This window comes from Calonectris borealis, chromosome 3 (assembly GCF_964195595.1).
Source record: "Calonectris borealis chromosome 3, bCalBor7.hap1.2, whole genome shotgun sequence".
NCBI classification, from domain to species: domain Eukaryota; kingdom Metazoa; phylum Chordata; class Aves; order Procellariiformes; family Procellariidae; genus Calonectris; species Calonectris borealis.
The window spans coordinates 115,849,801-115,877,616 of NC_134314.1; the positions used below are offsets into that span (position 1 = coordinate 115,849,801).

Below are 27,816 nucleotides of genomic sequence, written 5' to 3' on the forward strand. Positions count from 1 at the left end.
ATTCCTGCCTCACGTATATCTTTTGTCTTACTTCGGTTATTATGCCTGCAAAAGAATCATCTCATTGCCTAGCAAGCAGCCAGCTCCCTGCCTTCTGCAGTGGTACTAGCAATGCTGAAGTCTTTCCCCTTGTCTTTGTGCAATGAGGTCTTTCATGTTTTGCTGATGACCTTAATGAATTTGATTCTTTCCTCACATTAAATATATATGGACAAATTCATGGACTTCATTATAGTGATGCAAGAGTGAGAGGTGTCTGAAGCACAAAGGAGGGTCTAATTTCTGCTTTTCATTTTAAAGGGTTAATTATGAAGTTCTTTTTCTTTTCTTATTAAACTAAACTATGTTCAGAAGTGACTGAAATGTATGCAGACTTTCTTATTCAGCAACAGGTTAACAAAAAAAATTGTCGAAATGTTAACACAAGAGCTATTCAGTTAATTCGGTTTATAGATAGATAATAATTCACAAAGATTAATATAATATGAAAATATTGCCATTCTGTAGCTGTATTACAGAGTATGTAGCTTTGCATAAAGGTGATACCTGCTTATGTTCAGTTCTTATGTTTGACTGTCATTTGATAAATGATAGCATTTCACTTTACTAATTGTCGTTTTACTACTGCATCATTCCTTTTCATCTACAGTACTATTGATCAGCTCTGTTTCCTAACAAAATAGGATGGATAATTGTTATGTTGATGTGTGAGGGGAAAGGAAGAAGCCCTGGCTTTTGCTTTTCTGTCATCTTGAAGCAAATTTACTAAGTAGTATTATAAATGCCTACAAATGCTTGCGCTTCACTAGGGGGAAGATGGAGAGGTTGATACACTATGCAAGACACTTACTTAATAGGCAAACTGAGTTTATTAGGGTTATGCTGAACAAGGAGTGGGATCTTCTACCAGAGGTTTCCCTTTGGGAAGCAATCAATTTTGAAAATAAGTTAATTCAAAACAACTGATAGAGAATTTGAGACTAAGATTCTGATTGTTGCATGACCTAGAGTTTTATTTTAAATGTGTGAAATATGACAAGAATGAAGTTTCTCTGTTGAGACTTTCTAAAGTCATAAAACTCAGGAACCTTTTTCAATTTGTCACCTTTGTAGTAATGTCGTAGTTTAACCCCAGCCAGCAACTAACCACCATGCAGCTGCTCGCTCACCCTCCCGCTCCATTAGGATGGGGAAGAGAATCGGGAGGCACAACTAGGAAAACTCATGGGTTGAGATAAGAACAGTTTAATAATGGAAATAAAACAAAGTAGAACAGTAATAATAACAATGATAACAACAATAACAGAATATACAAAGCAGGCGATGCACAATGCAACTGCTTACCGACCGCTGACCGCGTGTCGTGAACGGTGGGGCGAGCCCCCCCTCCCCCCCATTTTTATACTGAGCATCATGTCCCATGGTATGGAATATCCCATTGGCCAGTTGGATCAATTGCCCCGGCTATGCTCCCCCCCACCCAGCTTCCCCTGCACTTGGCAGAGCATGGGAGGCTGAAAATTCCCTGGTGCAAGCACCACCAGCAACAACCAAAACATCAATGGGCCATCAAAGCTCCTCTCATACCAAAACCAAAACACAGCACACACACACCCCTCCAAGGTACTGGGAGGAAAGTTAACTCTGTCCCAGGTGGAACTAGGACAAGTAAGTATGTGCTTAGACCGTTAATTTAAGAGCTACTTCCGAAATGCTAATTCTGGTATGTTTGTTCAGAAAGATCTTACGCACAAAGGAAAAATCACTTTAAAAAAAAAAAAATCCCTTTGTCAACTTGTTGTCTGGATGAGGTTATTTTCTGCATGGCAAATGAAACTACTCTTAACCTTTTGTTACTACTTTAAGTAAAAATAATCCTATTGGAAATGTCACATTTTTATTTTTCATATGTATATTTTTAATTGTTTTTACTTCTACAGATGGGTGCTTGCTTTTCAAAGGTTTTCAATGGCTGTCCATTAAAAATTCATTGTGCAACATCATGGATAAATCCAGATACAAGAGGTAGTATATTACATATATTTTACGCATTTTCCCTCTCCATGGATTTCAAGAGTGCTTAGATGAGCAAGACTATTTCTTTTAAAATAGAGATATTGTAAAATAGGTTTATTTATATAAGCAGAAGTTCTTCTTTAATTATGCCACTGCTATCTGAAGTCCAATATTGTTTTTTTTTAATTATGTTAAGATATATGGGACGCAGTTTTCAGCTTTGATTAAAAAGAATAAATTATATATCAAAAATAAAAAACCTTTTTTTTTTCCTGATTCAAGACTCTTCTCAACATTTTAGTCCAAAAAATGTCAATCCTAATTTATTTTTAAAAAAATCTAACTTCTGGAGGTTCTAGTTGAGATTGATTTCATCATTCACTTGATTTTTTTTTTTCTTCTTCTTTTTTTCCCCCCTAAATCTTTCTGGTCCTACAGGTTTCTGCAACTCTTTATTTTTGCGTACATGTTAGTGCTCTATTAAATAGCCTGATGAAAGGGATAATTGGTACCATTGTACTCACATTGCCTGCAATTTCACCTTTTGATTATAGGCTGTATAGACATGCTACTGAGCCAGTAAACAAGAAAATACTTAGGTTTTTTAGAAACTGAAATTGTGGAAGTCAATCTTTTGCAGTTGACATCTTCTCAATACGAGATGTCTGTCTTATTTGCATGCCTAAATGCAATCCAGGGTATTAATTATGTTCAAGGAGTGAGGCACCCCCAAAGTAATGAGAAAACGTTCCAGTTGACACTGCTGTTGAAGTACTCCAAAAGAAGGCTATGAATATGTCACAAAATACATGGGAATGTCTAAGTACGATAACCTATATATGAGGAAATTATTCACGTGAATTCTTGCTTATGGTTGTATACTGCTGACTGACAATTCCAATTGTTAGTCACAAAATAAAAGACTGATCTTTCCTAATGTCTTAAAACAGCCCCATCCACAAATTTAAGCTTCCTTAGCAAGGTTGATTTTTCCATGCTTTCAAACACCATAACTATTATAGGTTGGTCTGTTTCAATGTGTGTAATTGTTTTAAGACTTCTTTTGGTAAAGAGCTGCCTACTCTTATAAAACACACCTTCCTTAAATCAGGATTTCTAGATTTTTTTGTTTGTGTTTGCAGATCAGTACTTGATATTTGGTGCAGAAGAAGGTATTTACACACTGAACCTCAATGAACTTCATGAAACATCAATGGAGCAGGTATATTTCTGTTTTGATATTTTGGAAAAAAATATCTTCGTCACTTGTTTTAGCCACTCAGATTAATGTTAAATAATCCTTGTAAATATTGTCTTTACTACAGTTACGTAGGCACTAGCTACACTGAGAATTACCTTAAATGTTTACTATTGAGGATACCTTTCAGTCATGTTTAAGTTTTTTGTAGGCTGAACCATGTTTAAGTAGGAGATCTGCATATACCCATGTGTTGAACTTCATCATAATGCATTGTCCTGCAGTTAAACGATTTGTTAAATAGTATGGAATTTCCCTGATATATTTTGGATGAAAGTTTCTATTTTCTTTAAAGCTTTGTTACAAGATAGAATATTTGCAACAAACGTTGTGTTTTAGCTACAGGGAACCAAGGAGATCCTTTATACACTAGATTCCATTCTTTTGGTCTTAAAAGCAGCTTTACTGATGAGACTCAGCTTACTGAATCCCAATTAAAACTCTGTCTTTGCAGAATCTTATAAATAGTAATTTTTTTGAGGGGATAGTGGGGAGTGGGAAAGGCCAGTTGCAGGCTTTTCTGTATGGTGTCTTCTCCAGCTCTTTTGTTAATCTCCAAGAGACTTGTTTTCTTTCCTGCCTTCTCCCTAACTTAGGGAGCTATGTGTCTGCCATCAAGATGGAGGAATTTGCAAGGACAGCCTTCACACTGTAAGCTGGAGGCATTGGTGTTTGTTCATCTTCCAGGGTCCAGACGTTGTAGATATGTCTGTTGTGTTGAGAAGAAGGCCTAGCTAGCTTGCATTGAGCTCCATGTAACCCATAATCATATTGGTGCTTGAGTTAGCTAGTTGAAACTTCGCTCAGGTACCTCTCTGCTGCTACACTGCAGTTGTAAAACTTACCCTGAGAAATATCACTAATACTAATAATTCTTGTAGGCCAGGTAGACCAAGGAAAGTTTTGTTTGGTTGGTTTTTTTTCTTTTGGTTTGTTGTTTTGGGGTTTTTTTTGTTTGGGTTTTTTTAAATTGCCAACAAGAATAGGTGTAATGAAACGCATGCTGTCACATCCATCCTTGTATTCTCTAAGCACTGTGTTCTGTAGTGCATTGCCTAGTGAGCTTTTAGGGAAATGTTTTAATAAGCACACAGAGACGAGAAGAGGTGCTTGTAAAAACAGCCAGTCATGTGTGGAACAGGAGGAAAGAGTGACAGTTCAATCAACCTGCAAATGTGAAGTATTGCTGTTCTCTAATCCTCAGATCCAAACCTACTAAGTCACAATATGCTTATGCAGCTACAGAAGTTCAATCAAACTTGCACATTAAATTTGGATATAGCCAGGCTGGTAGATTATTACCATAGATTTTTCTTACAGTGTATTTAGGTTATGAGAAGACTTCAGGAATAGAATTGCACCCTCTGTACTAACCATTTATTACATTGTTATTTAGGATAACAGGCAATAGGGCTTTAATAGCGTTTTTAAGTTCTGTGTTTCACTTCATGGTTTACTCTCTAGGTCTAATACAATTCAGTGTAAAAGCAAAAGTAGCATCCTTGGTTATTTTTCACTACATTCCACTTCACTTATGGACAGCACAGAAATAATATACGTTTCCAGGAGTTAGCACAGCTTCAAGATGAATCTCTTGCTCTTTGGCAGAAAAAAACTTTCAATTAATTTACAAATCTCTTCAGATCTTTCTAATAAACCAGCAGTGGGGGATGGGGGGGTTGTCTGGGGATTGGTTTTGTTTGGTTGGTTTTTTTAAAAGCCAAAGAAATGTCCTCCTGAGTGGCCTGTCTAGCCCAACAGTCTGTTTCCTGAAGTGGCAATAGGAAATGCCCATGAGCTTGGCCACTGTCTGCTGTTCATTCTCCTCAGACTCCACTACAGTCATTGAATCAGGGATGTTGGAGGATCCCTGCCTATTTGCTTTTTGTGTGGATTTATGGACCTGTTGGACATGACTACCTCTAATCCCTCGTTTACACTGTTGATACTTTCCAATTCCATGTCCTCTTGTGGCAACAAGCTCCAGAAGTTATGCGAGAGGGGAAAAAAAGTACCATCTTTTTTTTTTTAATCTTTGTTTTTTAAAGGATGTCTTGTTGCTTCAGTCCCATCTTTCTAGTAATTGTAGGATTTGACAAATAACAATTCTGCCTTGACTGTTTGTTGCATTCCTTGATCACTTAAGTGAAATGTGTAATCATATGCAGATGGAGAGTCCCTTCAAGTGCCAGTTTTAATTGTTTCAAGAGATTTGGTCTGTCACAGGCTTTAGAATGGCTATGGTTTGTTGGCCGTGCTTTGTTTACTGAAGTTTATGTTGTTAAGCTTTTCTCTTTTGAAGGAGAAAGTTTGGTGGTTTTTAAAATTTTTGAAAATGGATGGATTGATCTTTATAATGATGTCTTGTGGGCTAATTATAGTATACTTGAAGATGTGAATATAAAATGTGCTAATTGTCTAAATGTTAATGTGTATGTTAAATATAGTGTGCGTACCTAAGATTTACTCTGAATTAACTCTGGAATCCAGGTAAACATTACTTGGCTTAAGCTAATTTCTGCTACAAAAAGCAAGTCAATATTAGTTTTGTCCTGTTGTCTATGCAGATATTAATTGATCAACTTAATGTGCTCACATTTTGTGTATACCAAATTGAATGCTTTTCTTTCTTTGTTTTTTCTTCCCTTTATCAGCTATTTCCTCGAAGATGTACGTGGTTATATGTCATGAACAATTGCTTGTTATCAATATCTGGTAAGTTACTGTGCTATTTTTGAGTAGTAGGGCTGGTAAACATTTGGTTTCATATTTGAAGTGTGGTTTTGTTTTCTAATTTCCAGGTAAAGCTTCTCAGCTTTATTCCCATAATCTACCAGGACTCTTTGATTATGCAAGGCAAATGCAAAAGTTACCCGTTGCTATTCCAGCACATAAACTCCCTGACCGAATACTTCCCAGGTAAATACACATCATCAGATACATCAGAATATCTTAATTCTGGAAGTCCAGGATATGCTTGTAAAACTCTGGGAATACCAAATAATGTGGAGCTCTGTTCACTCATTGCCATGAATTACTCATATGGGCATTAATCAGAAGGTAGACCCCTAAATTTACACGAATCAAGATGTGAATATACTCTTACTAGAGAAGTGGGTTTTGGTACATCTTACCGTCTTGTCATGAAGCCTCTTGTTTCTGGGCATAGCTCTTTTCAGGTATACTTTAGTATGGTAAATCCTGGTTGTACTTGGTGCTAAACAAAATCTAGGGTCAGTATCGTACCTGTGATATTTCAGGCAAGTAGAAATGGTGATCTTACATTAGTTACTCTGGGCACTGTCTTTCCATTCTATTTTAAAAAAAAAAAAGTGGGGCTGTGTAGTCTCTTACTGCAGAGGGAATGGGCTCATGGGTTATTTTGAAAGCTGGGAAGAGTAGAACTGGAGTACAGATTCATCATTGGCTAGTCATTTTTCGCAGGCCAGTATAGAAGGTACTTTTGTCCCCAGATGCCTACAGCATATTGTGCATGCAGTCCCTACAACTTTATTTACTAACAAGTGCATACAAAATCCTGGAGACTGGGTACAGTGCTGGCTGCCAAACAAGCCTTAGGAGCCCATTCAAATCCAAGAGGAGGAGGTAGTAACACTAATCTAGTTTGCAGAGAAACGTTTGATTCTTACAGTGCATAGTGAATCACTGGCTCTTCTCATATAATAGGCTTTCTGTTAGGAAAGTTTATTATAGAAGACCTGATTCTCTGCTACCTTTAACAGCGTATTAACGTTTAATTCTTGGATTCAGGAAAGGCTTCTTGTTCAGTCATCTGCAAACATAATGGTGCAACACTTGTCTGAAAATTGTGTTCTTCCTAGAGGCTAAATTGTAATTACCTAAGAGATAATTTGTGCTTTGAATTGTCTTTTGTGTGCCTGCACCACTGTTCTACTCCTCTCTCTTCCAAACTAATTTTGGCTGGGTTACTTTGTCTTGAGGACTGCATCAGCAGTGGACTAATAACCATAATTATCATAAGGATCGTGTGAGAAAACCTTCAGACTACGATCAGCCTGGAATGACACCTCACCTAAGTTGCAGAGGGCTCAGAAAATTTCTTGTCCAGTCATGTCACTTCCCAAGAAAAATGCAGCACAACCTGAATGTGCGAGTACCAAGGCAGCCATTCAAAGGCAGGAGAGATTCATTTAGATAATACATTTTGCTGTTTTATCCCTTGCTGTAAGGCATCAGGGTAGTAACATTCAGCCAGGCAGAAGTAGTACATCTGAAGTATGTAGAAGAGCATAATTTTTTTTCCTACCAGACCACAAAGTGTGATCTTCAGCAAGTTCCTGGATACCATGACGACTGCTACATGAAAAATGTAGATATGTTAAAAACAAAGTTTTTGGTAAAGAAAATGCAAAGCAAAATAGAATTCAAAGTAATTTGTGAGATTCGTATATTCATCTGCAAAACGGTCTAAGCGCAATTTATGATACTTGGTAAGCAAACATTCAGTAGCAGAAGATATGATAAGATTACAGCAGAGTGTGATAAGTCTTCTTTCCAGCTTCTTTCCCTTGAATGTCCTTGAGCAGTTCCTTTCAAACCTTCCATGACTTCTTCCAACCAAAATTTGTGGCCAGTACTCAGTTTTCATGCTGCTTAGTCCTGCTGTATTATCGGCCACTTCTGGCCAGCTTAATTTGAAATACTGTGCAAGTATTTTCCCAATTCATAGCTTTGACTGCAGCATCTATCTACCACTCCACTTATCCCCAACTTTTCTACAGCATCAAATTAGTTATTTTACTATAAAGGCTACTGTGGCCAATCTCCATACTGTCTGTCGTCTTCTAGTCTGTACAGAAACACCGATTCCCACTACCTGCAAATAAAAACATCTTCTCTGGTTTATCCGATAAATTTTCAAGTAATTGTTTTCATGATTTCCCAGGGAGTGTCCTCTGCACATGAGAAAAGATCTTGCAAAGCTGCTTTCCAGTCCTCCTTTAGACCTCCTCTTGAAACACAGACTGTGCTGCTTATGTTTGCAAAAATTTAAGCTGTTAGTTTGCAAATACTGTGGCCCAGCAAGCTATCCAGTATGGCATCATTTCCCACACCCCCTGGGTCCATGTGTCTTTTAAACTGTGTTTTTTAAAAAAAAAAAAAAAAAAAAAAGTAAAAATAAAGAAACCCAGCAGGGCAGGAATGTAAATTCTGAGACCCAATGTAAAAGTCAGATTTGGTGGTTCTCAGAGTGACACTGAGGGTTTTTGTGGAGGACGGGAAGGGTGGTCAGAGATGGATTCTCTTGTTGGCCTTTGTGTCTCACTATAATGTCCTTGAGACAAGAGTGGACTTTCTTGTCTGTGTAGTATCCAGCACAAGATGCAGTAAGTTACAGCATTACAAAGAAGAATGATCATGGAAGTACCAATAGACTATCCAGGCACGTGTATAAATACATATAATTAAATAGCAAGAAACAGTGGTAAATGACACTTGAAGGTACCGAGGTACCTATTCTTCTCCATTCCTGACTTTTAACTGCATTCATAAATGCTGCATAACTGAGCAGCATCTCAGTGCTAACAGAGATCACCGTATATGTTCTAGGCATGTCATTTTGAGAAGAAATATATAAATAAATATATTTTTAGTTTTTCTGGGGTGCAAATATAATTTTCCCACCAACAACTCTCTAAAAAGCAAATTCATTCAATTGCTTTAGTTGATCAATAATTCTGTATTTATATCTTGTAGGAAGTTTGCAGTGTCTACAAAAATTCCTGACACTAAATGGTGTCAGAAATGTTGTGTTGGTAAGTACAGATCTACAGAATAAACGCCAAGAAGCAGTACAAATGGTGGCAGTATTAAGATTACTGAGTCAGGTTTAAGAGAGAAGGTAAAGGGAGAAGAGACTTTTGTCATTATTATGAAACTGTGCATTTGCAGACAGTGAGCTCATTTAGGTTAGTCCTTGCATTTAAGCAGTGAAAATTTTCCCATTTTGCTCTTTGTATTTAAAGACAATTCTCAAGAAATGCAGAGAAACAGAATGCATGTCAAATTTAAACTAGGCCTCAAGAAGAACCTAATCTCCATGGATGGAGTGACTTAAAGAAGTTACCATCAGGCTTAAGTAGCCTGACTTCCTAGCACAAGTTCCAGTTATCAATATTGGATGATAAAAAACAAGGAGTATTTTCAATTATTTAAGGACAGTGTTGTCTCTGAAGCCTTTATAGTGTGTGCAAAGTTGCCAGTTGTTTTTTTTTTTTTTAAAAAAAAAAAAAGGCAAACCACAAAACAGGAAAGGTAACTAAAGGTGATCTCTTGGGGTCGAGCTCTTGTCCCTGGAAATGTTTCACCTGGTGTTCCATAATCAAATGTTTGATGTGAGGAGTTGTATTATACAGTTGTATTATACAGGAGATTTTCAGAGGGTTAGTGGTAAGCAAGCATCTGTCATTTATCCTGACAAAAATCTCCCTGATACTGGTAAAACATCTGATGTTTGTTATCACGTTGTCCAGCTCACCTGCTAAAACTTGACTTTTTCTGGCATACAAATCCTCTAGGGTGTGGTAGGGTGTTAATGATATGTATTGTGTATGTCCAGGCCTTGCCCTAATTGACGCACCTAGTCAAGCTGTGAATGTTAATGGCTGCTGAAGGAAACACCCAAAGGGGTGGAGTGACAGGGATCAGACTAGGTACGAATGCTGGCTTTCTGACATGAAAATTAATTTGGAAGTCTGTATGTTTTCAGGTCTCTGTTTATGAAGTGAGAAACCTAGTGGTGTGCTCCTCTGTAATCTTACGGTTTCTGTACTAACAGGCACAGAATTAATTTAACAAGAGTGCTTGGCATTATGGGGGGGAGTTTGCTGTCCTGGCATTCAGAGATAGCTTAGCCTAGTAAGCCTGGAGTCCTTCTTGCATGATAGGCATAAGTGATAATTTGTGATGGCAACAAGGGCAGCTGCAAAAGGCAGGTCCAAGGGGAGAAATGATAGATTCCCCTCTCCTGCCCTACTTATTACGTGCAGCGTGAGCCTCCATTCCTGCTGGCAGCATAAGTATCCCTTTGTCCTGGGGAAGCAGCAGTGCCACAGGAGGCAGAAAAAGACGAGAACTTCTGGTCTTGTTTCTCCACCTTACAGGTATTGGTAATTGCACGTTTTGTGGTTTCTGCTGCTGAGTTCAGCCTTAGTGAGGGTCACACCAAGCATTATTTGCTGCAGTTTGCAGTCGGTTTGACTGATGTTGAGTGACAACTTGGGTTAATGAAATTAAGCTTTGATGTTTAAGGTGCCAAGCGATTGCTAGTGGATTTCCTTGGCAGTAAGGTAGCATGAGCGTATTTCACTTACGTAGATAGTACTGGATTGTAGAAGGTCGTTATCTGAACTGTGTTGTTAATTGCCTGATGGCCTACAGTCACTTTACGGCACTTTAAAATCTGGTCTTTAGACGTAATTGTACGAAGTGCACAGTAACACTTGTCTCTCTCAATGGATATGCTGGCAGTGCTTAAGAAGTGAAATTTTGTCAATACTGTAGAATTAAAGTTGTGAAACTTCAGATTTCACAGTGCCCAATTTTGCAACTTTATTGTTCTCTTCCAATTTTTAATTGAGTTCTGACAAAGAATAGAAGAAGAGCAGTTGAGTGGAAATACATGATGTCACTTTAAAAAAAAAAAAGAATTTCCTGCTGATGTAGAAGTGTTCATTGGAGATACAGAGCTCCTGGGTTTCAGGCTCGCTGTGACAGTACTTGGAAGGCAGGTGCGCAGTTCTCAAGTGACAGTGATTGTTCAGTGCCTGCTGGATTAACTGTCTGTTTGTCATAGAAAAAGCCATTCTTTAGCAGCTTCTCATGATGATTTGGAGATACCTTAGGCAAATGAACATGGTGCACCAAGATACTTCAAATGTGTATGAAGTCAACTATTTTTTTTAAGACTATCTAAAATAGTAAATCCCACCTACCAGTCTAAAAAAACAACAATAAACTTTATTTTGAGTTAAAGAGGTGAAACATACCACAGTGCTCTTGTGAGAGTTGTGTTTATTATGGTTTATTTGGCACCAGCTACTAGCTGTTCATGCCCAGTGGAAGGGCAGCCCCTGCTCCAGCTTGCTCACTGTCACCATTTTCATAGTGTGGGTGTTGACTTTTCAGCAGCTTCCATATATAAAAGATTAGAGTGGTGGTGGTGGGTATTTTCCAAAAGCGTATGGACTGTTATTTAGTTGGAAAATGTTTATAATTTGTATATGCTTAGTACACTAATGTACTCTATCTCTTCTTTTTTGGCAGTGAGGAATCCCTACACAGGCCACAAATACCTTTGTGGAGCACTACAGTCTAGCATTGTTTTGTTAGAATGGGTTGAACCAATGCAAAAATTTATGTTAATCAAGGTAATATTATGATAAGGTGAAATACTGTCATGTTCAGTTCTATTTATCTTGTAATGACTTGTTAAGAAATAAGTATTAGCCATTTCTTGAGTTATTAGACTTTTCTCTTGGTTTCTGTTAAATTACATTGAAAATAGCTGTTTAAATGTGTAATATGTATTAACTGACTCAAAATATTTATAGGAATGTTCTTGGTTTTGTTGTGCCCTTCAGTTAAAGAGCAAAGCCCTTCTCTCCATGAAGGGCTTTTAGTTGCAGAGTAAAAAAAATTCTGGCTCACAGACTGAGACATGGCGGAGTGGAGTGATAACAGGGGTTAACAGCGGACTTGCTCCCATACCAGAGAGAAGGTGGCCATTTATTCTATGCTTTGTGACACTGGAGGTGCCCAGAAATGCTTGTTATCTCCCCATCTGACACTGCCTGAAGAGATCGAGCCAGGGTGGACTCATGTTTATAGAGAGGCAGCTGCTATAACTTGATCAGCCTGGGAAACAAGGCTTAGAGGCTCCATAGCCGGGGAGAGCAATGATGGGTATAGCACTCTTGTCGTCTCTGGGCAGCTGCACAGGACACATCTGATGAAAGACATCCTATCTTATTTTAACTGAATTGGCATGAAGACTCTCTAAACTTAACTCGGGCTTTTTGTATCTATCAGTTACTGTTATCTGAAGAAGTAAACTTAACGTTACAAAATGTATGACATAAAATTTACCATACAGTTTAAAGAGCTAATAGCAACTCAGACTAAACTTGTTTCCCTTCTAATATCGATTTTTATTTCTTAATCTAGCACATAGATTTTCCTGTACCTTGTCCTCTGAGATTGTTTGAAATGCTGGTAGTCCCTGAGCAGGAATTCCCTTTAGTTTGTGTCGGTGTCAGTAGAGGAAGAGACTTCAACCAGGTGGTGAAGTTTGAGACTGTCAACCCAAATTCTACCTCTTCGTGGTTTACAGAAACAGGTTTGTGTGCTGTTGTAATTGCATTCAGAAATGTTCCTTGCTCTTCTATTATAGCTGAAGCACTAGAAAGGTAGTTTCCTCTAAGGAAACTAACGATTAAATCATTAAGGCTAAGTGATCATTTTAAGTTCTCCGTTTAAAGGGGTATCTGGTTGTACCTGCTTGCACATGCACTTTTTTTTGGATGTTTCTACTTGTTGAACTGATTGGATTTCTTGAGATTTTGAGTATAGCAGAGGATGGAGTTACGGCTTCTTGCATTTCCATAAATCAGGCTGTACCACCGTGCTGTTCTGTGCTCTACCCTGGCACCATGGCTTCTGTTTATTAAATAGACTTTAATAGAATTGCACTCTGAGGAATTTCTTTCAACACCACTGTAGGTGTGGTTTGGCTCTCCGGCGATAAGCCAGTGTGGTTAGAAATGGTGTTATCAGCCCCTGCTGAGAGAGAGCGTATTTCTAGTCTTCCAATGTTTATGGAAAGCGAAAGGGATTAGGACTACTGGTAGCAGGAAACCAAGTACCTGTCCGTCACTGTCTGAACTCTATGAATGAGGAGGCCACCATCTGAGCAACAGTAAAAATTCTCTTAAGAAGGAAGTGTGCTAAGAATTACTTTTCTAGACTTGCAAGGTTCCCCCCCTAACCTAGATACAGTAGTGAGCTGACCCCAGTCATAGCTTGCAGGTTTAGAAGCAGTAAATAGCTTTGTTATTACGAGGCATAGAGCCCTTGTTGATCCATGATGAATTTATACATAGCCCTGTGCTGGCATATACATGTGTATGAGTCCAGCTGATTGTGTACTGTGGAATTCATTTAGTAGTACAGTTTCCACTAGGAAGATGCCTGCTGACTTTCTTGCTGCTGAAAAGTGTGTCAGATTTTGACACAGTTTAAAGCACAGTTACAAAAGAGAAAGTGATCAGTGGATGGCCAGTTAGTGCACTGCACTTCAGAGTTAGTGCATTTTATTTTCAAACTCATACATCTATTTATGTAACTGTGTGACTTCAGTAGAGTCCATAAAAGTAGCACTTTTATGACACAGTAGAGTCCACTAGTAGCACTAACTGAAGAGAAATTCTTTGACCCATAATATCCTGTTGTCATTCTTCTCTCAGTATTGTCTGCATCGGTGTGTAAATACAAGAATAGTAATCCCTTCACGGTTCCTTTTTTTTTTATTTTTTGGTGGAAGTTTAACATTGCATTGTGCCTTCCAAAAATACTACTTTAGCTTCCTTGAATCATTGTGTGTTCTAGTGTTGTGTCTATGTTGTTATTTTCTCCTCTTTGTTTGACTCTGATTTAAACCCTTGTGTTGGTTTATTCCTGTCCCCTGCTGGCAGGAGAGAGATAATGCAATGAAACAGATTTATCAGTGTTTTTAAAATGAGGAGAGTATGTACCATATGGCCACAAATAGCTTCCGTCAAATAGTAGTTTTCATTTTTTGACATTTTTTGTAAATGTCTGATAAAGATGTTTTTTAAAAAATTAGCTGGCAGAGACTTACTGCAGGGTGTTTCTCCCCTTGCCATCCTTCTCCTGTTAGCTTCAGCCAGTGTAGTGCATGTTTCCACATCACATAATGTGATTGCACAGATGTATATCCTCCAGTCCTTCCATTGCATGCTTTCATCATGGCTATATCCACCTTTGGTTAAGATCATGCATTAGAAATTGGTTAAGATCATAAATGTATACCCTCCAAGACAAACAGCAAAAAAGAGATGGAGGGACCATCTCAAGGAACACATTTCTGTCATCATCCTTGAGGAGTTTTTTGCTTCTCAACGGGACCATGGATTTTATTATTTAACTGAAAGCTGCTTTTGTATTTTAGGTGACATGCACTAATTTCTCATCTCTAATAGATTTAATGAGTTTCTCTTTTCTGTATGAAAGAATGCCTACAGAATCACTGGCAGTAATGCTGAATTAGTAAGAGCTGCTTTTTGTGTAATTTTAATGTTAACAAACAAATGGACCAAAACTACACTTCTCTTTTGAATTGATGTGTCCACTAATCACTTGTGGGTCAGACCCCCCGTTTGCTGTGATAGAGACTGCTGCAGCTGTAATCCAGAAGAGAGGAAGGTAACTCTTCTTTTAATAGTTTGGAGAAGGAAATAATCCCCTATTTTTGGAAGATCTGGGGATGGAAAGTCTGAAAACAGCAGCAAGAATTAAGTACTAATATAAAAGTCCCTAGCAAGATTTAGAAACAAAGGCAGAAGAAAAATGGAATGAAACAGCATTCAGGTTTAGTGTGGACAGTCTCATATATCTGCCTTTTTTTTGCAACAGCAATATTAAATGACACCAACAGAGAATAAAGGGAGAACAATGTACACGTGAGTCTGCTTTTGTGACATGGCTCAGAAAAGGCTGGATTAAGCCCATACTTCAATATTACAGCTTCAGTTTTCCTATCACAGTCAACATGTTGGATAAGTGGACATGTCTCTCTTCTCTTAGAGAAATGTCACTGGTAAGATGATTATTTTAAGTAGATAAAAACACATAAACCCATTAAATTGTCTCAATCTCTAGAACTTCCATTTCAAATTTCATGGTAATTTGTGTTATGAACTAACACTGTCATTTTTTTATAGACACTACGGAGACAAGTGTTGTACATGTAACACAGCTGGAGAGAGATACCATTTTGGTGTGTTTGGATTGTAAGTTTTAGTATCAACTAAATATATACGTATGCATGTGCATGCATACTGTCTGCCTTCAAATTAGGTCATACATTGAAGATTAATTCTTGGTTGACATATCCTATTTATTGTCTAGGCTGCATAAAAATAGTGAATCTGCAGGGCAGGTTAAAATCCAGCCGCAAACTGTCATCGGAGCTCACGTTTGACTTTCAGATTGAATCAATAGGTAAGTTGGATTTCATTATCAATATTGACCATCTGGATAGACTAGAGAGCTGGGCAATCACCAACCGTATGAAATTTAACAAGAGCAAGTGCCGGATTCTGCACCTGGGATGAGATAGTCCTGGTTATACATATAAATTGGGGGACGAGAGGCTGGAGAGCAGCCCTGTGGAAAGTGATCTGGGGGTTTGGGTTGATGGCAAGCTGAATATGAGTCAGTGTGCCCTGGCAGCCAAAAGGGCCAACCATGTCCTGGATGCATCAAGCACAGCATAGCTACCCGGTTGAGGGAGGTGATTGTCCCATTCTTCACGGCACTGGTGCGGCCCCACCTCGAGTACTGTGTGCAGTTTTGGCTGCCTCAATGTAAGAAGGACATCAGACTATTATATGTCCAGAGGAGGTCAAGCAAGATGGTGAAAGGTCTCGAGGGCAAGACTTACAAGGAGCAGCTGAGGTCACTTGGTTTGTTCATCTTAGAGAAGAGAAGGCTGAAGGTGACCTCATCACAAGGTGGGCAGCAGATGGGGAGGTGATGATCTCGTCTCTTTCGTGACCAGCGATAGGACACAAGGAAATGGTATGAAGCTGCATCAGAGGAAGTTCAGATTGGACATTACGAAAAGGTTCTTCATTCAGAGGGTGCTTAGTCACTGGAACAGGCTCCTCAGGGAAGTGGTCACGGCACCAAGCCTGTCAGAGTTCAAGGAGTATCTGGACAACGCTCTTAGTCATATGGTTTAGTTTTAGGTAGTCCTGTGAGGAGCAGAGAGTTGGACTTGATGATCCTTATGGGTCCCTTCCAACTTAAGATATTCGATGATTAAGCTTACTGTTACAGTACAGAATTAGAGATGGTAACTGTCAGGTCTTTGGCATTTGAAACACTATCTCATGCATTTCACTGTGTGTGAGAAGACTCAGTGAAAGGTTCAGCACACTGTGTAACGTGCTTCCCTAGGAGCAATTGGAATGGAGTAATAACCCTGGAGTCTTCCCTGATTAGGCCAAATGTCTTGGGAATATGATGGAGAACTTTAGCCTCTAAAGGAATACCTTAACACAATCTACATAAACTCTGAATCACTCATGGCTAACTCATTCTGCATGTGTGTTCACCCAGTCCATTTTTATAAAGCAACTCAAAGACTAAATTATATGATACGTGCACTTTACGTAAATTTTCTTTTCTTGTGAAAAATCTGAATGAACTAGATTTGTGAAACAGAAAGTCAGAATACATTTATTTTTACAATTCTCCAATGGTTACTTACATACCCAGATTGCATCACATGCTTTTGAAAGAGGGATGAGGAAGGATGTGTGCACAAATGGAGGGTAGCATCAGAAGAGGAGGAACAGTGGGAACAAAAAAAATAAGGAGTTGGAGGGAATTTACTTCTGAGGAGAAGCTTTAAAGTTTCGGGCACTTCCAACATAATGTCCCACAGAGAAGAGGACAAAAAAACATTGTCATGGAAAACATTACTTTTATGGCTCCTGTTGGTTAGGAGTAGGGGGAAGGAAGGAGTACATGTACTTGAAGCTGCTCACTGTGGGACCTCTTGCATGTGCTGTAGCCCTCTCTCTGCTCGTCACAAATGAGCTACCAGTGTCCTGCTCTGGCCTGATAGTGTCTTCAAAGAGCTCTGCTCTCTTTCCTGCATACCTGCTCAGAGGCAGGATGCTGAATGCAGGTGGAACAGATTCTTCCTGGGAACCTACATACTTGCCCTCTCTTTGAGGAAGGCCCTAGACCCATTTCCTTTCACAGGGTTCAAATGCAGGTGTCTGTCACCATATTTGTGACAAGGGGAAGGGCTGGGAAGTAGAGGGCTCTGTAAAGCTTTGCATTGCTATTGCCAAAGGACCGTATTAGCCAATAGTTGCTGGGAAAGAAGAATGTCACTGTAGTATCCCTGTAACTTTTCTGCTAAAATTCAACAGTATTAGAATGAGAAGGGGCTTTCCCATTCACAGGAAAGGACATGTTTAGAACTAGACAGAAGGACAGTTTTAGAACTTTTCCTGGTTGGGTGGGAATATTTTTAAACCCTGCTCATTAAACAAACAAATAAATATGTAAATGCAGCTACTTTTGAGGCAGATTCAGCGATTCCTGTGAGACATTTTGCAGTCTGTGTGGGTGAACATGATACAGTAAAACATACATGCACAAATTTCAAAATTGCAGTCATATGCTTTTGGCCTTAAAAGCATGAGTTAACATTATGCCTCAAAACTGATTCTAGTGTTCTTTGTTACCAGTCTGTCTACAAGACAGCGTGTTAGCGTTCTGGAAACACGGCATGCAAGGAAGGAGTTTTAGATCAAATGAGGTGAGTACTGCATTTTGCTTCAAATTCTAGCCAGGTAGAGGATAAATGCATAATGCTGTGGTCTGAAAAAGAGTAAAACATTTCAGTAACTTTTTAGGTTAGACCTGGAAGCTGGAGTCTCTTTCTAAGCATGTTTCATAAGCTACAAACTAATTAGTGAAGCTATACAAGAGTCACTGTGAAGTCTAACATACAAAGCAGAAAGCAACAAGAGACTGGGCCATGATGCCATAGAAAATATCCAAGCCTAATTCTTGGTAACATTAATCTTCACCTTAAATTGCTTTGAAGACCAGCGTCAGTCCCTTAGCCTCTCACACATAGATACCAAAGGTTGGGCTTTGCCAGTCGTTGCACACTCCACTGCTGAGCTTTAGCTTTTTGTCACAACGTCAAATGAGTTGCCTGGTTTTTTTCAGTCTCTTCCATGTTCCCTTGGCTTACAAGTACTTTGAAGATTTTAGTGACCAACTTTCACAAGAAGTATTTTCTATTCTCAGGAGAAAAATGTCAGATTGACCTAAAGATTTTTTCTAAAATTTCTGCGTAATCCCTTTTTTCAGCCAGTTTGATGTGATTTTTAGATATTGTTAAACCATTATAAGTACCTTTCCAACTCCTTTTTTTTCTTGCTGCAAACCTTGTGCATCTATGTGTTAGTGGAAATGCTGTGCTTTATAGGATTTTAATGAGTCTTTTAATTTGGTTATTAAAGAATGTTTACAAACTTCACCAGTTGTTTCATCAGTGTCGCATTGGCTGAGAAATTGAGCTTATTATGACTAATTGTATTTTAAGATACATGTACAGTCACACCATGCCAAGCTTAGATATTCCACATTGATATACAACTACATTTATTTGCACAAAGCCACAGCTGACCTCATCTGTGTTGACAGTAAGCCTGCTCTCTGTGGGAAGTTGGACCAAAGACTACAGTCAGACTACTTCTTATTTCCAAGTCTGCAAATGGTTCTGTTGGCATTTGTGCATGTTTGATCCCCAGGCATGATTGTCCTTCTCCCAAGAACTCATAATGGTGAACTGCAGCAACCCAGCTGTTAGCATGGATCACAAGGAGGAGATGATGCCGCTAGGCACTTCTCCAACTTCAGGCTCCTGCTAGCAGCATTCTGCAAGGCTCAGTGGATTACTCCACCCAATGGCACTCTGATGCAGTTGTTAGAGGACATGCCCCAGAGTGCTGCAGCGCAAGTGGATGCTTTATATTGTTTATGTAAAGCATGAGGAACACTGTCGTCTTGCTTTGTTACTGTCAAGCCAAAGCCAGCACCTAAATGAAGAACAGAAGGCAGAACTGAGCTGTTGTCAGAAAGCAAGCCACCTAAAACTTTTTCTCTGTAGAACATATCTAGGGTAAGCTCTCAGGCCTTTTTAAATTCCTTATCTCTCGTGGCTGTCCTACTAGCCACAGCTATTATGAAAAAAAAAATAAACTCATTTTCATCTGTAATATGAAAAGCCTGCATTACCAGGCTTAGATCTTGACCATATTAGTTACTTTTGGGGAATTTTATACTATGTAGTATGTAAGAAGTGGTTACTCAGGACAAAAACCTGATCAACCTAACTGTGCAGCACATTTGTCTTTGAAGACAGTATTAGTTCAGATTCCCTAATCTAATATCAGTTGGTCTAATTGGGGATGATTTGAGCTGCTTGCAAAGTTATTTCCTTCCACAACTGTGGCCTTCCACAGTGGTTTGATTGAGTGGGAAGAATGAAACAGGGAACTGTGTGGATTCTGAGACAAGATGCTCAAAATTTGGGCCAAGGTTGTGCAGACTCAGACCCACAACAAGCAGGAAGTAATTTTCTTAACAAAGTGGGGAACTTCATTGTTGTGAATTAAAATTCTCTTGCAAGTTCTCTGTGCCAGAAGTGAATTCACTAAGTCAGCTAACACTACTAGGATCTGGGAAGGAGGGAAGAATCTCTTCTTTCCTAAAGAATGTGAAATATGGCTGCGTAGAAAAGGAGCTTTGTAAACAGTGCTGCCTGTTCACAGTGTGACTTGATATCCTTTGGAGTATGCAGTGGGCTTCGGTTGACTTTATTGATTAACATGATGTTTTCTTTGGTGCTTTGGTATTCATGTGATCATAAAGATGTATCACACAAGTACAATTCACCCACAGTAAACAAAGCTTTATTGCAGTAGTCTGAAATGTCAAAATACTATGTTTTGTTTTCACAGAGGGCATAAGTACCGCAAATTAGATTATGTTTCTCTGTTAAGGTTTTCAAAATATGAACTTACTGCATCATTACTATGATTCAGGATTTCAACAAAATGCATTTTATGTGTGATTTACCTGACCCATTTTGGGTATCTACTCTAGAGTGAGACAAATTGCACCCTACAGCTACCTATTTCAGTCATGGCTGTAAAGAGAATTGCACCAGTAGCTCAGATGCTGTGCAGTGCTGAGCCCTGCTGTTGTGCTTGCAGCTGCTACCAGAGGAATTCACATAACGTGGCAGGAATTACAGAAAACTTTTAGATCTCATTTAAAAGTGAGAGTTGCATTAAATTCTTTAGCTGATTTAAATCAGCAGTAAATTGGTAACATCAGTCATAGTAAATTCTTTAGGTTGATTTTAAAAACAAAATAAAACCACTTGTGCTATTCTTATTTTTATTGTCTAGATCACACAAGAAATTTCTGATAATACGAGGATATTCAGGCTTCTGGGATCTGACAGGTATGAAGAGAAGTGAACATGGCATGCTAAAATAGAAGAATAATGTGTGTTCCTCCTACCTTGTAAAAGTTTTTTGCTTGTTTCTTGTCATTCCTTTTTTAGCCATCTTACTCATTTCTTGGTGTACATGTCTACTTTTCAGCCCTTCAAGTTTAATTCTCTTTCTTCAAAAAAAAAAAAAAAAAATTATTCTAAAAGTGTTTGTGGGCTTCCAGAAGTACTCAGCCATGCTAGCAAGCTCCTATATGGCTGCAGTCACAGTCTCCAGGAGCGTCTTCCTTTTTGTGCTGTAATTCTTTTGTTTAACTTGATGAAATCTTTACTTTCACATGCTCTGCTCATCAAGATCTACTTCTTGAGACAAATGCAAAAAATACTTTAAAATTTAAATATCTCACTTTCACCCCCAGAAAGGAACTCTACCAGTTGTTCTTGCAACGTGACAGCTCAGGTCTTGTAAGAGCTCTTGATAATTCCCAGCGTAGCTGTTCTTTGGAGTCTGCTTTGCAGGACACTAACACTGTGTCTGTCTGATCCATCAGATACCAGCTTGCTGAGTCAGTAACTGCTATTTCAGGAGTGTCACTGACTTCCTCAACTTTCTCTGCCCTGCTGTCGAGCTTTGTACTTCTGTAACAGCCACGAAAACAGCAGATGTTTTGTCTTCTGGGGAGTGCATGCTGACGTGACGGTTTCACCAGTGATGTATTCATATGAAGTGCAAAGATAGGCTTTAATTTTTCTTTTGAGAATTGCCTCTGTCTTAGAACTACCAAAAAAGCTTCACATCAACCAAAAGCTTTCCCCATATTCTGCTTCTCCAAGCTTGATGCACAGCCCTGTAATTGCCCATAACATCAACAGCAGTGAACGGTGCTGTGGCTTTATTGGCTAGCTACCAGCAATTTTTGCTGGCTGGGGGTTCAGGACTCTGCCTTACATGCAATACCTGATAGCTTTTTGGTAATGGGTAGTTGTAAAAAATACTCATCTCTGACCTGAAGGGTTTATTCTCTCTGTTCCAGTGCGGTGTGCGTGGACCTCAGCTTTATTGTGTCATTTCTCTTAGTTGTTGAGAGACAGCACAGCTCAATTTAAAAATGAGCCTGACTTCACAATAGAGCATGACATTGCAAATCATTGCCTTGGAAAAATAATATCCTCTACCCTAAATACAGTTCCATCTATTTCTGGCTTGCACTAGTAGTCTCCAAAGCCTGAGACAATGTTTAAAGACTTTGCACTACAATAAACTTTAATTCCAATTTCTTCAGATAACATTTTGCTTGCAGCTCTGTCACAGTGCTTGAGCTGTGAAACCTTTTTCCAGTAACACATGTCATTTCCTAGGCAGTTCATAGGAACTGGGGTTCTGAGAAGCCAAAAAACTGACATCAGTCTGATAAGAGCTTGCGTGTTGCTTTCTCTTGGTGAGCAGGGAATGCCTCATGTCATGAGGCGTAATTCCCTTTGTGGAGCAGAGGGTAGGTTTTCTGAGTGATAGTTTTGAAGCAAGCAACCTCTCCTTGGGTGAATGCACAATAGATAGATTTGAATTTCCCACAATCTACCTTCATTTCAGGGTGTTTGTGGAGGAGAACTCAAACATGAACATCCTGGTCCATTTAGCAGTTTTAGCAGTTCTTGCCTGATTAAAAAATCTCAAATAGATTGTGAAACAATTGTGAAACAGAATTGTGACTGCTAATTTCTCTCCTTTGAAGAGAAAGGTCTAATCTAGAACATCCCTTATGGTCTTTGCAGTTGTAGTGTAGGTCCAGCTAACCCAGTCTCCTGTCTCCAGTGTGGCCAAAACTGGGTGGCAAGAAAAGAGTAAGAAAGAAGATTCTGCACATAGCAATCCTTTCCTTGCGGACTCTCTTAGCCTGTAAGTCTTTGTCTCTGGGACTTTCAGAGCTGGAGGAAGTTTCTGTGGATTTAGGTTACATGGGCTCAGGGAAAGACTAGAAATGCTCACAGAAGAATCAGCTTTGGTCATCTGTCATGTCCAATGGCAAAGAGCAGACTAACGACTTCCAGAACTGGTGCTTGATTAATGGCTTAGCTTTGCAAAGCTCCAGGGAGGCACAAGCCCAGGCAGTAGGGGAGTGATGGACCCTCTTCAGAAGCCCCCACTGAAAAGACAAGAGGCAACAGGCATATATTGCAGCAAGGGAAGTTCCAGCTGGATAAAAGAGGGGAAAACATCATGGTGAGGGTGGTTGAACACTGCAGTAGGAGCCCAGAGAGGCTGTGGGAGATCCTTGGAGACCTTGCCTGGACAAGACCCTGAGCTAGCTTTGAGGTTGGCCTTGCTTTGAGCAGCTTTTGGACTAGAGGTGTCCAGGGAGAGAGAAATGACCACTGGTCAGATGGATCCTGGGAAAGAATATTTACTGTTATATCCAGGGATGTTTTTAAATGAAGGCTTATTTGACGTTGTGGCTTTTTTATTTTCATTTTAGGGTCGTGGTGCTGGAGAGTAGGCCAACAGATAACCCAACAGCCAACAGCAATTTATATATCCTGGCAGGGCATGAGAACAGTTACTGAGAACAGCAGATGGTAGGCAGCTCACCGTGACAAGAGAACACTCCTGCTGCAGCAGCATTCATGGCTGGCTGAAATTGCACAAATGCTGCAGTAACCAGACTTCAGTTACTTTATAATTTATTGTGGCATGAGAGGAAGACAAGAATTGCTCGTGGTATGGACACATAAGCATTATGATACCACAGAAGTGCTTAATTTACTGTTATGTAATCTTTGTACATATGCAGTATTTTTCAGTGAAACTTCTTGCTGAAGACCTACACTGACTTTCTGTAGATAGTGGTCCTCCTGTTAAGTACAATTGTCTTACCTGTACAGATGTAAAAGTCACTGAGGATGCAAAAATGAAATCGGGGTACTATTTTAAGGACTTCTCATGTGTTTATTATAAAGTGGGATGCTAGCAACAAATACAGTACATTTAACAACACTATTGTATTTTATGTAATTTACTAATACAAATAAATCTTAACTTTTAGAAATTATAACCAAGGCTGTAATCAGATTACAATCTTGTTTTAATTTTGATGCAACACACTGGTGTTCATGTTTGCACAACGTATTGAGATGTGATGTATTTAGTCACAAAGGTAAGCTGTGACTTTGTGGATATGACCTGGGCTTCAAACTCTCCTTACAATTACTTCTCTATGCTTGAAAATACTTTCTGGATGGGTGTCAGTCCCAGACTAGTAGTACCTGGCTGTAACACTGCAATAGATGTTTGAATTATTAGCTGTATACAATGATAAAAATTAGTATTACTGTTCATCTTACTAAATAGTTTCACATCACAATGAAAAGGAACAACATTCCACATTGTGGAAATGGCTCAAAGATATTGCCATTTTGACTTTTTTTGGCCTTATAACCATTTTCACACTTTTCTTGATTTAGGATGTTAACACATGGCCAAAATAATTTAATTACTACCTCATTCAAACAATACAATGGTTACTAAGTATCACAGGAACTTAGTTTTGATCAGAAGTATTTTTGATTGCTATTTTCCAATGGAGTATGTAAATGCCAAGTTTTAGCAAAATGCACACATTTGACTCCTTTTTTTGTATATGTTCTTTATATTTTATTGTGATAATATACACTAAAACCAAACTAAATTTAAAGTGATATATGGCCTGCATTATTGTTGTGATTGGTAATGCTTTGTAATGTTCCCTAATGTATATAATGTAAAATAAACTTTTTTTAACATGTTGTTGTACAATTAGATTACCACCTGCGCTAATTTTCCACATAAGACTAAAATGGAACATACTGAGTTTTGAATTCTGCTATTAAATGTTTGTGCCAAACACAGAAGCTGGGCATTTCTCAATGTATGAATGGTCAGACCACTGGAGCTCAACTCAATTTAGGCTAGTGCTTGAGGGTAGGCATTTATTACCCTTTTGGCCTTTTAGGCAATGGATGCATGTATTTGAGATAAGTCTTTCCAAATTCCAGCTTGTTTGATTTCTTCCCTCCATCACCTGCTTTTCCACCTCTGTTGATTGCAAAACTGTTGTGTTTTTTTTTTCCAGCAGGGCTTTTTTTTCTGCCTATAGGACTCAAGTTTGTTGTCTACGCTGGCCCCATGTCTTCTGTTCCCTTGCACTGAACCTCAGATGCACCATGTGGGAGAGGTGGTAATGCAAGCTCTCTCTGCTGAGAAGCTGAATTCTCAGAAAAGGCGAGAACTTGTGTGTGTTTCACAGCATGCTTGTGCTGCTGCCTAAGGGGGGATTTCCATCCTGCCTCCCATGGACTATTCCTCACTTTGATGTGCAAAAAGTAGCTAAATTTTAACCAAGTACCAATGACGAAATGGCCTCAAGTTGCATCAAGGGAGGTTTAGGTTGGACACTAGGAAAAATTTCTTTACTGAAAGAGTGGTCAGGCCTTGGAACAGGCTGCCCAGGGAAGTGGTTGAGTCACCGACCCTGGAAGTATTTAAATGACGTGTAGATGAGGTGCTTAGGGACATAGTGTAGTGGGCATCGTGTGTTGGGTTGACGGTTGGACACGATGATCTTAGAGGTCTTTTCCAACCTTAATGATTCTATGATTCTAAGTACACTATAGCTGATGTGCTATAAACATGCTTCCTCCTGTGGGGTTTCTGCAGCAGCTGTGGCCAAGTGTCTTGCTGTTTGGGGCTGTTGGGCCATTGCTGAATTACAGGCAACAGGAGCTAAGGGATATTGGGTTTTATTCTGGTTGAGCATTTTTGGTACAAGAATGCATGCTGGGATGCAGCTGGAAGAGCTAAAAATAAAGAGGACAGGGTAATGGCATGTGGGAAGGAGGGGAGCGTTGTGCTAGGGCAGGCTTGTTTCAAATCTGTCCATATAGCCAGGACAGCTTTGCTTTCCACATGCTGCTCTCCAGCCTGAAAGACAAGTAAGAAGCGAAGGGTTCCTGCTTTTTGAGGAATTGTCCTGTTGCAGGATTTGGGGTCTGTGCCGCAAAACTGCCTCTCCATCAACCTGAGCTACTCGGCTCCTTGACTGGCAGCTGCCCTCAGCTGAGCCCAGGAGCCTGGATGTCTGGTAGAGCAAAAGGTCTCCTTTGCTAGACCTGCAATTGCCATGAATTGAAAGTTTCCTTGAGCCATGCTTGGTGGGAGCTTCCACCACCCCCATCCTGACGTAGGATTGGGATCAGTGTGTGGCTGACTGATGGGAGCACAGTCAGAGCCAGGAAACCAAATCACAGGCAGGATGAGGTTAGAGCAATGCTTCTGCCTACAGCTAGTTGACACAGCTTCTCTAACAACCTGTGTGGCTTCCCTTTTTCTCTTTCCTCCCAGCCCCTTCCACTCTGGCTGCTATCGCTGGCTTCTAGCTAGCAGTCCTAGCCGCTAACAGGCGTAACTGTTGTGATGTGGCCGCGCAATGGGGCATTCGCCAACCTGGCAGCAAAGTTTGATCAGTGCAGGGGCTCAGCTTGGGTCTCAGTCCAGACTGAGCTTTCTTAAAGAGAACAAAGAAGTGAGGGTATTTGGGTGTGTTGCAGAAGTGCTCCTGGCAGCTGGGAGAACAGGGGAACGAACACTGCTTTTATCCTGTTCTTGCACATCTTTCCATGCAGTGTTGCCTGCCCATCAGAAACGGGATCTGGTGATCTGAAAAAGAGGGGGTTCAGATTCAAGTTTTGCATCCCACTGCCCTTGACTGAAACCAAGAGCTGTGCAAGGCGAAGTACATGTTGCTGCCTGCCCGTTCCTTGTAGCTTTGTTAGTGGGACCTTGCAATGGGGCTGGGGGAACTCAGCAATGCTGTGAGCAGGCATGGGGATGGGTGCGTCCCCCAGGCAGGGGGGTTTTCTTACACAGGATTTTGCTTTAGCAATAGCTAATAGGTTTTTGAAGAAATCTACGTGAAAAGGTGGGGAAAAAAGCAGGTAAAACCAGAGAACGTGCCAAAACCTCTTGCTTCCCTTCAAGGAAACACTCCAGTTTGATCTAAAATGTGCGTTATAGGTAGTCATGTTCCAGGCCTGTGTCATCTATTAAGGGGTGCAGAAGGAGCTGGGAGAATGTGTCTGGGGAGGAGGACATGGACCCTGGTGGGCTCTCAAGTCCTCATTGTGGACAACAATGCTGGGTTCGCTATCTGCTTAGCATCATCCTCTACAATACAGCTGCATTACTGTTGCTAGAGGTTTTCCCTCCTTGGGCAGCACCTCCTTGGGTGCAGATTTTCCCTTTAGAGCTAATTTAATCCAACATGTTCAAATTCAGGTCCCCCTTGTGTTGCTCTGACAGGCAGTTACTCCTAGCAGTGTCTTGCAGGCTGAATACAGGAGTTTATCATCAGCTCCTGGCAGTCCCTCCTGGTGGTGCCTCCTCACATTCCCCACGGCAGCTGCTGGGGGTAAAGGGGTGCTGTCACTCTTTGTAAGCCCCCATTGTTTGGCCAGCCCTCGGGACAGTATGGCGAAGGGCTGCCATGACCCTCCACCTCATCCTCCTCTATGTCCTCCAGCAGCACTGCGGGATCCCAAGCATCCCCATGCCACCCACAGACATTGTACACCCCTGTAAAGCTACCACAGCACTGGCTGTGGCCTTTAGTTTCTGCTCCTTCTAACAGCAACAGCAGGGAGTCTCATCTTCACTTCGTGACATAATGGCAGGTCATCCCACTGCCTGGCTCTCTGCACCTCCCCATGCCACTGAGCTTCCTCTGTCCCCTCACGATTCAACTCCTCTGTCACTATGTCCCTACAAAAGCAGCTCCCAGCTTTCAACTCTGTGCTCTTCCCTGCAAGAGCTTGCACCATAACGAGCAGCTAGACGGCTGCAGTCCTTCCTTCAGGTCCTTAGACACCCTCACCTTGGAGATGCACACATTCATAAATCATGGTAACCACCAGTGCCCGTGCCTGACTGCGCTTCACCTGCCTGTGCTCTCTGCCACGGATGGGGCGCGAAGCCAGTGGCCTGGGACAGCAACTGCTCGGCGAACAGTGTCCTGTTGCCCTCTGTTGTGCTCTGCTGTTCAGTGGACCCATAGGACTTTTCCCATCCTGCCATACAGGCTGGTTTATTTGCCACGAGCAGTGAAGCAACAACTCCTCAGACAGCCCTGGAGATAGCTATGTCTTGTTTAGTTGCTTCTGAAGCAAAACCACACCT

At 40.2% G+C, this 27,816-nt stretch overlaps 1 protein-coding gene across 16 annotated transcripts in view; it reads left to right on the forward strand.

The window, feature by feature from the left end:
• The window catches only part of MAP4K3 (mitogen-activated protein kinase kinase kinase kinase 3), a 94,145-nt gene extending 69,756 nt beyond the window's left edge, over window positions 1–24,389 (forward strand). For 10 of the 16 annotated variants that reach the window (XM_075147480.1, XM_075147485.1, XM_075147474.1 and 7 more), the window contains 12 exons: window positions 1,941–2,025; window positions 3,159–3,238; window positions 5,929–5,989; window positions 6,076–6,193; window positions 9,014–9,072; window positions 11,582–11,685; window positions 12,482–12,653; window positions 15,277–15,345; window positions 15,464–15,556; window positions 17,824–17,894; window positions 20,566–20,621; window positions 23,087–24,389. In XM_075147480.1, the coding sequence (XP_075003581.1) occupies window positions 1,941–2,025; window positions 3,159–3,238; window positions 5,929–5,989; window positions 6,076–6,193; window positions 9,014–9,072; window positions 11,582–11,685; window positions 12,482–12,653; window positions 15,277–15,345; window positions 15,464–15,556; window positions 17,824–17,894; window positions 20,566–20,621; window positions 23,087–23,174 (1,056 nt within the window). In that variant the 3' untranslated portion in view covers window positions 23,175–24,389. Of the gene's footprint in view, window positions 1–1,940; window positions 2,026–3,158; window positions 3,239–5,928; window positions 5,990–6,075; window positions 6,194–9,013; window positions 9,073–11,581; window positions 11,686–12,481; window positions 12,654–14,968; window positions 15,153–15,276; window positions 15,346–15,463; window positions 15,557–16,035; window positions 16,136–17,823; window positions 17,895–18,900; window positions 19,272–20,565; window positions 20,622–23,086 lie in introns of those variants that run through there. The other 6 variants (XM_075147486.1, XM_075147475.1, XR_012673200.1 and 3 more) reach the window with 5 other exon arrangements.
• Window positions 24,390–27,816: the final 3,427 nt, after the last annotated feature.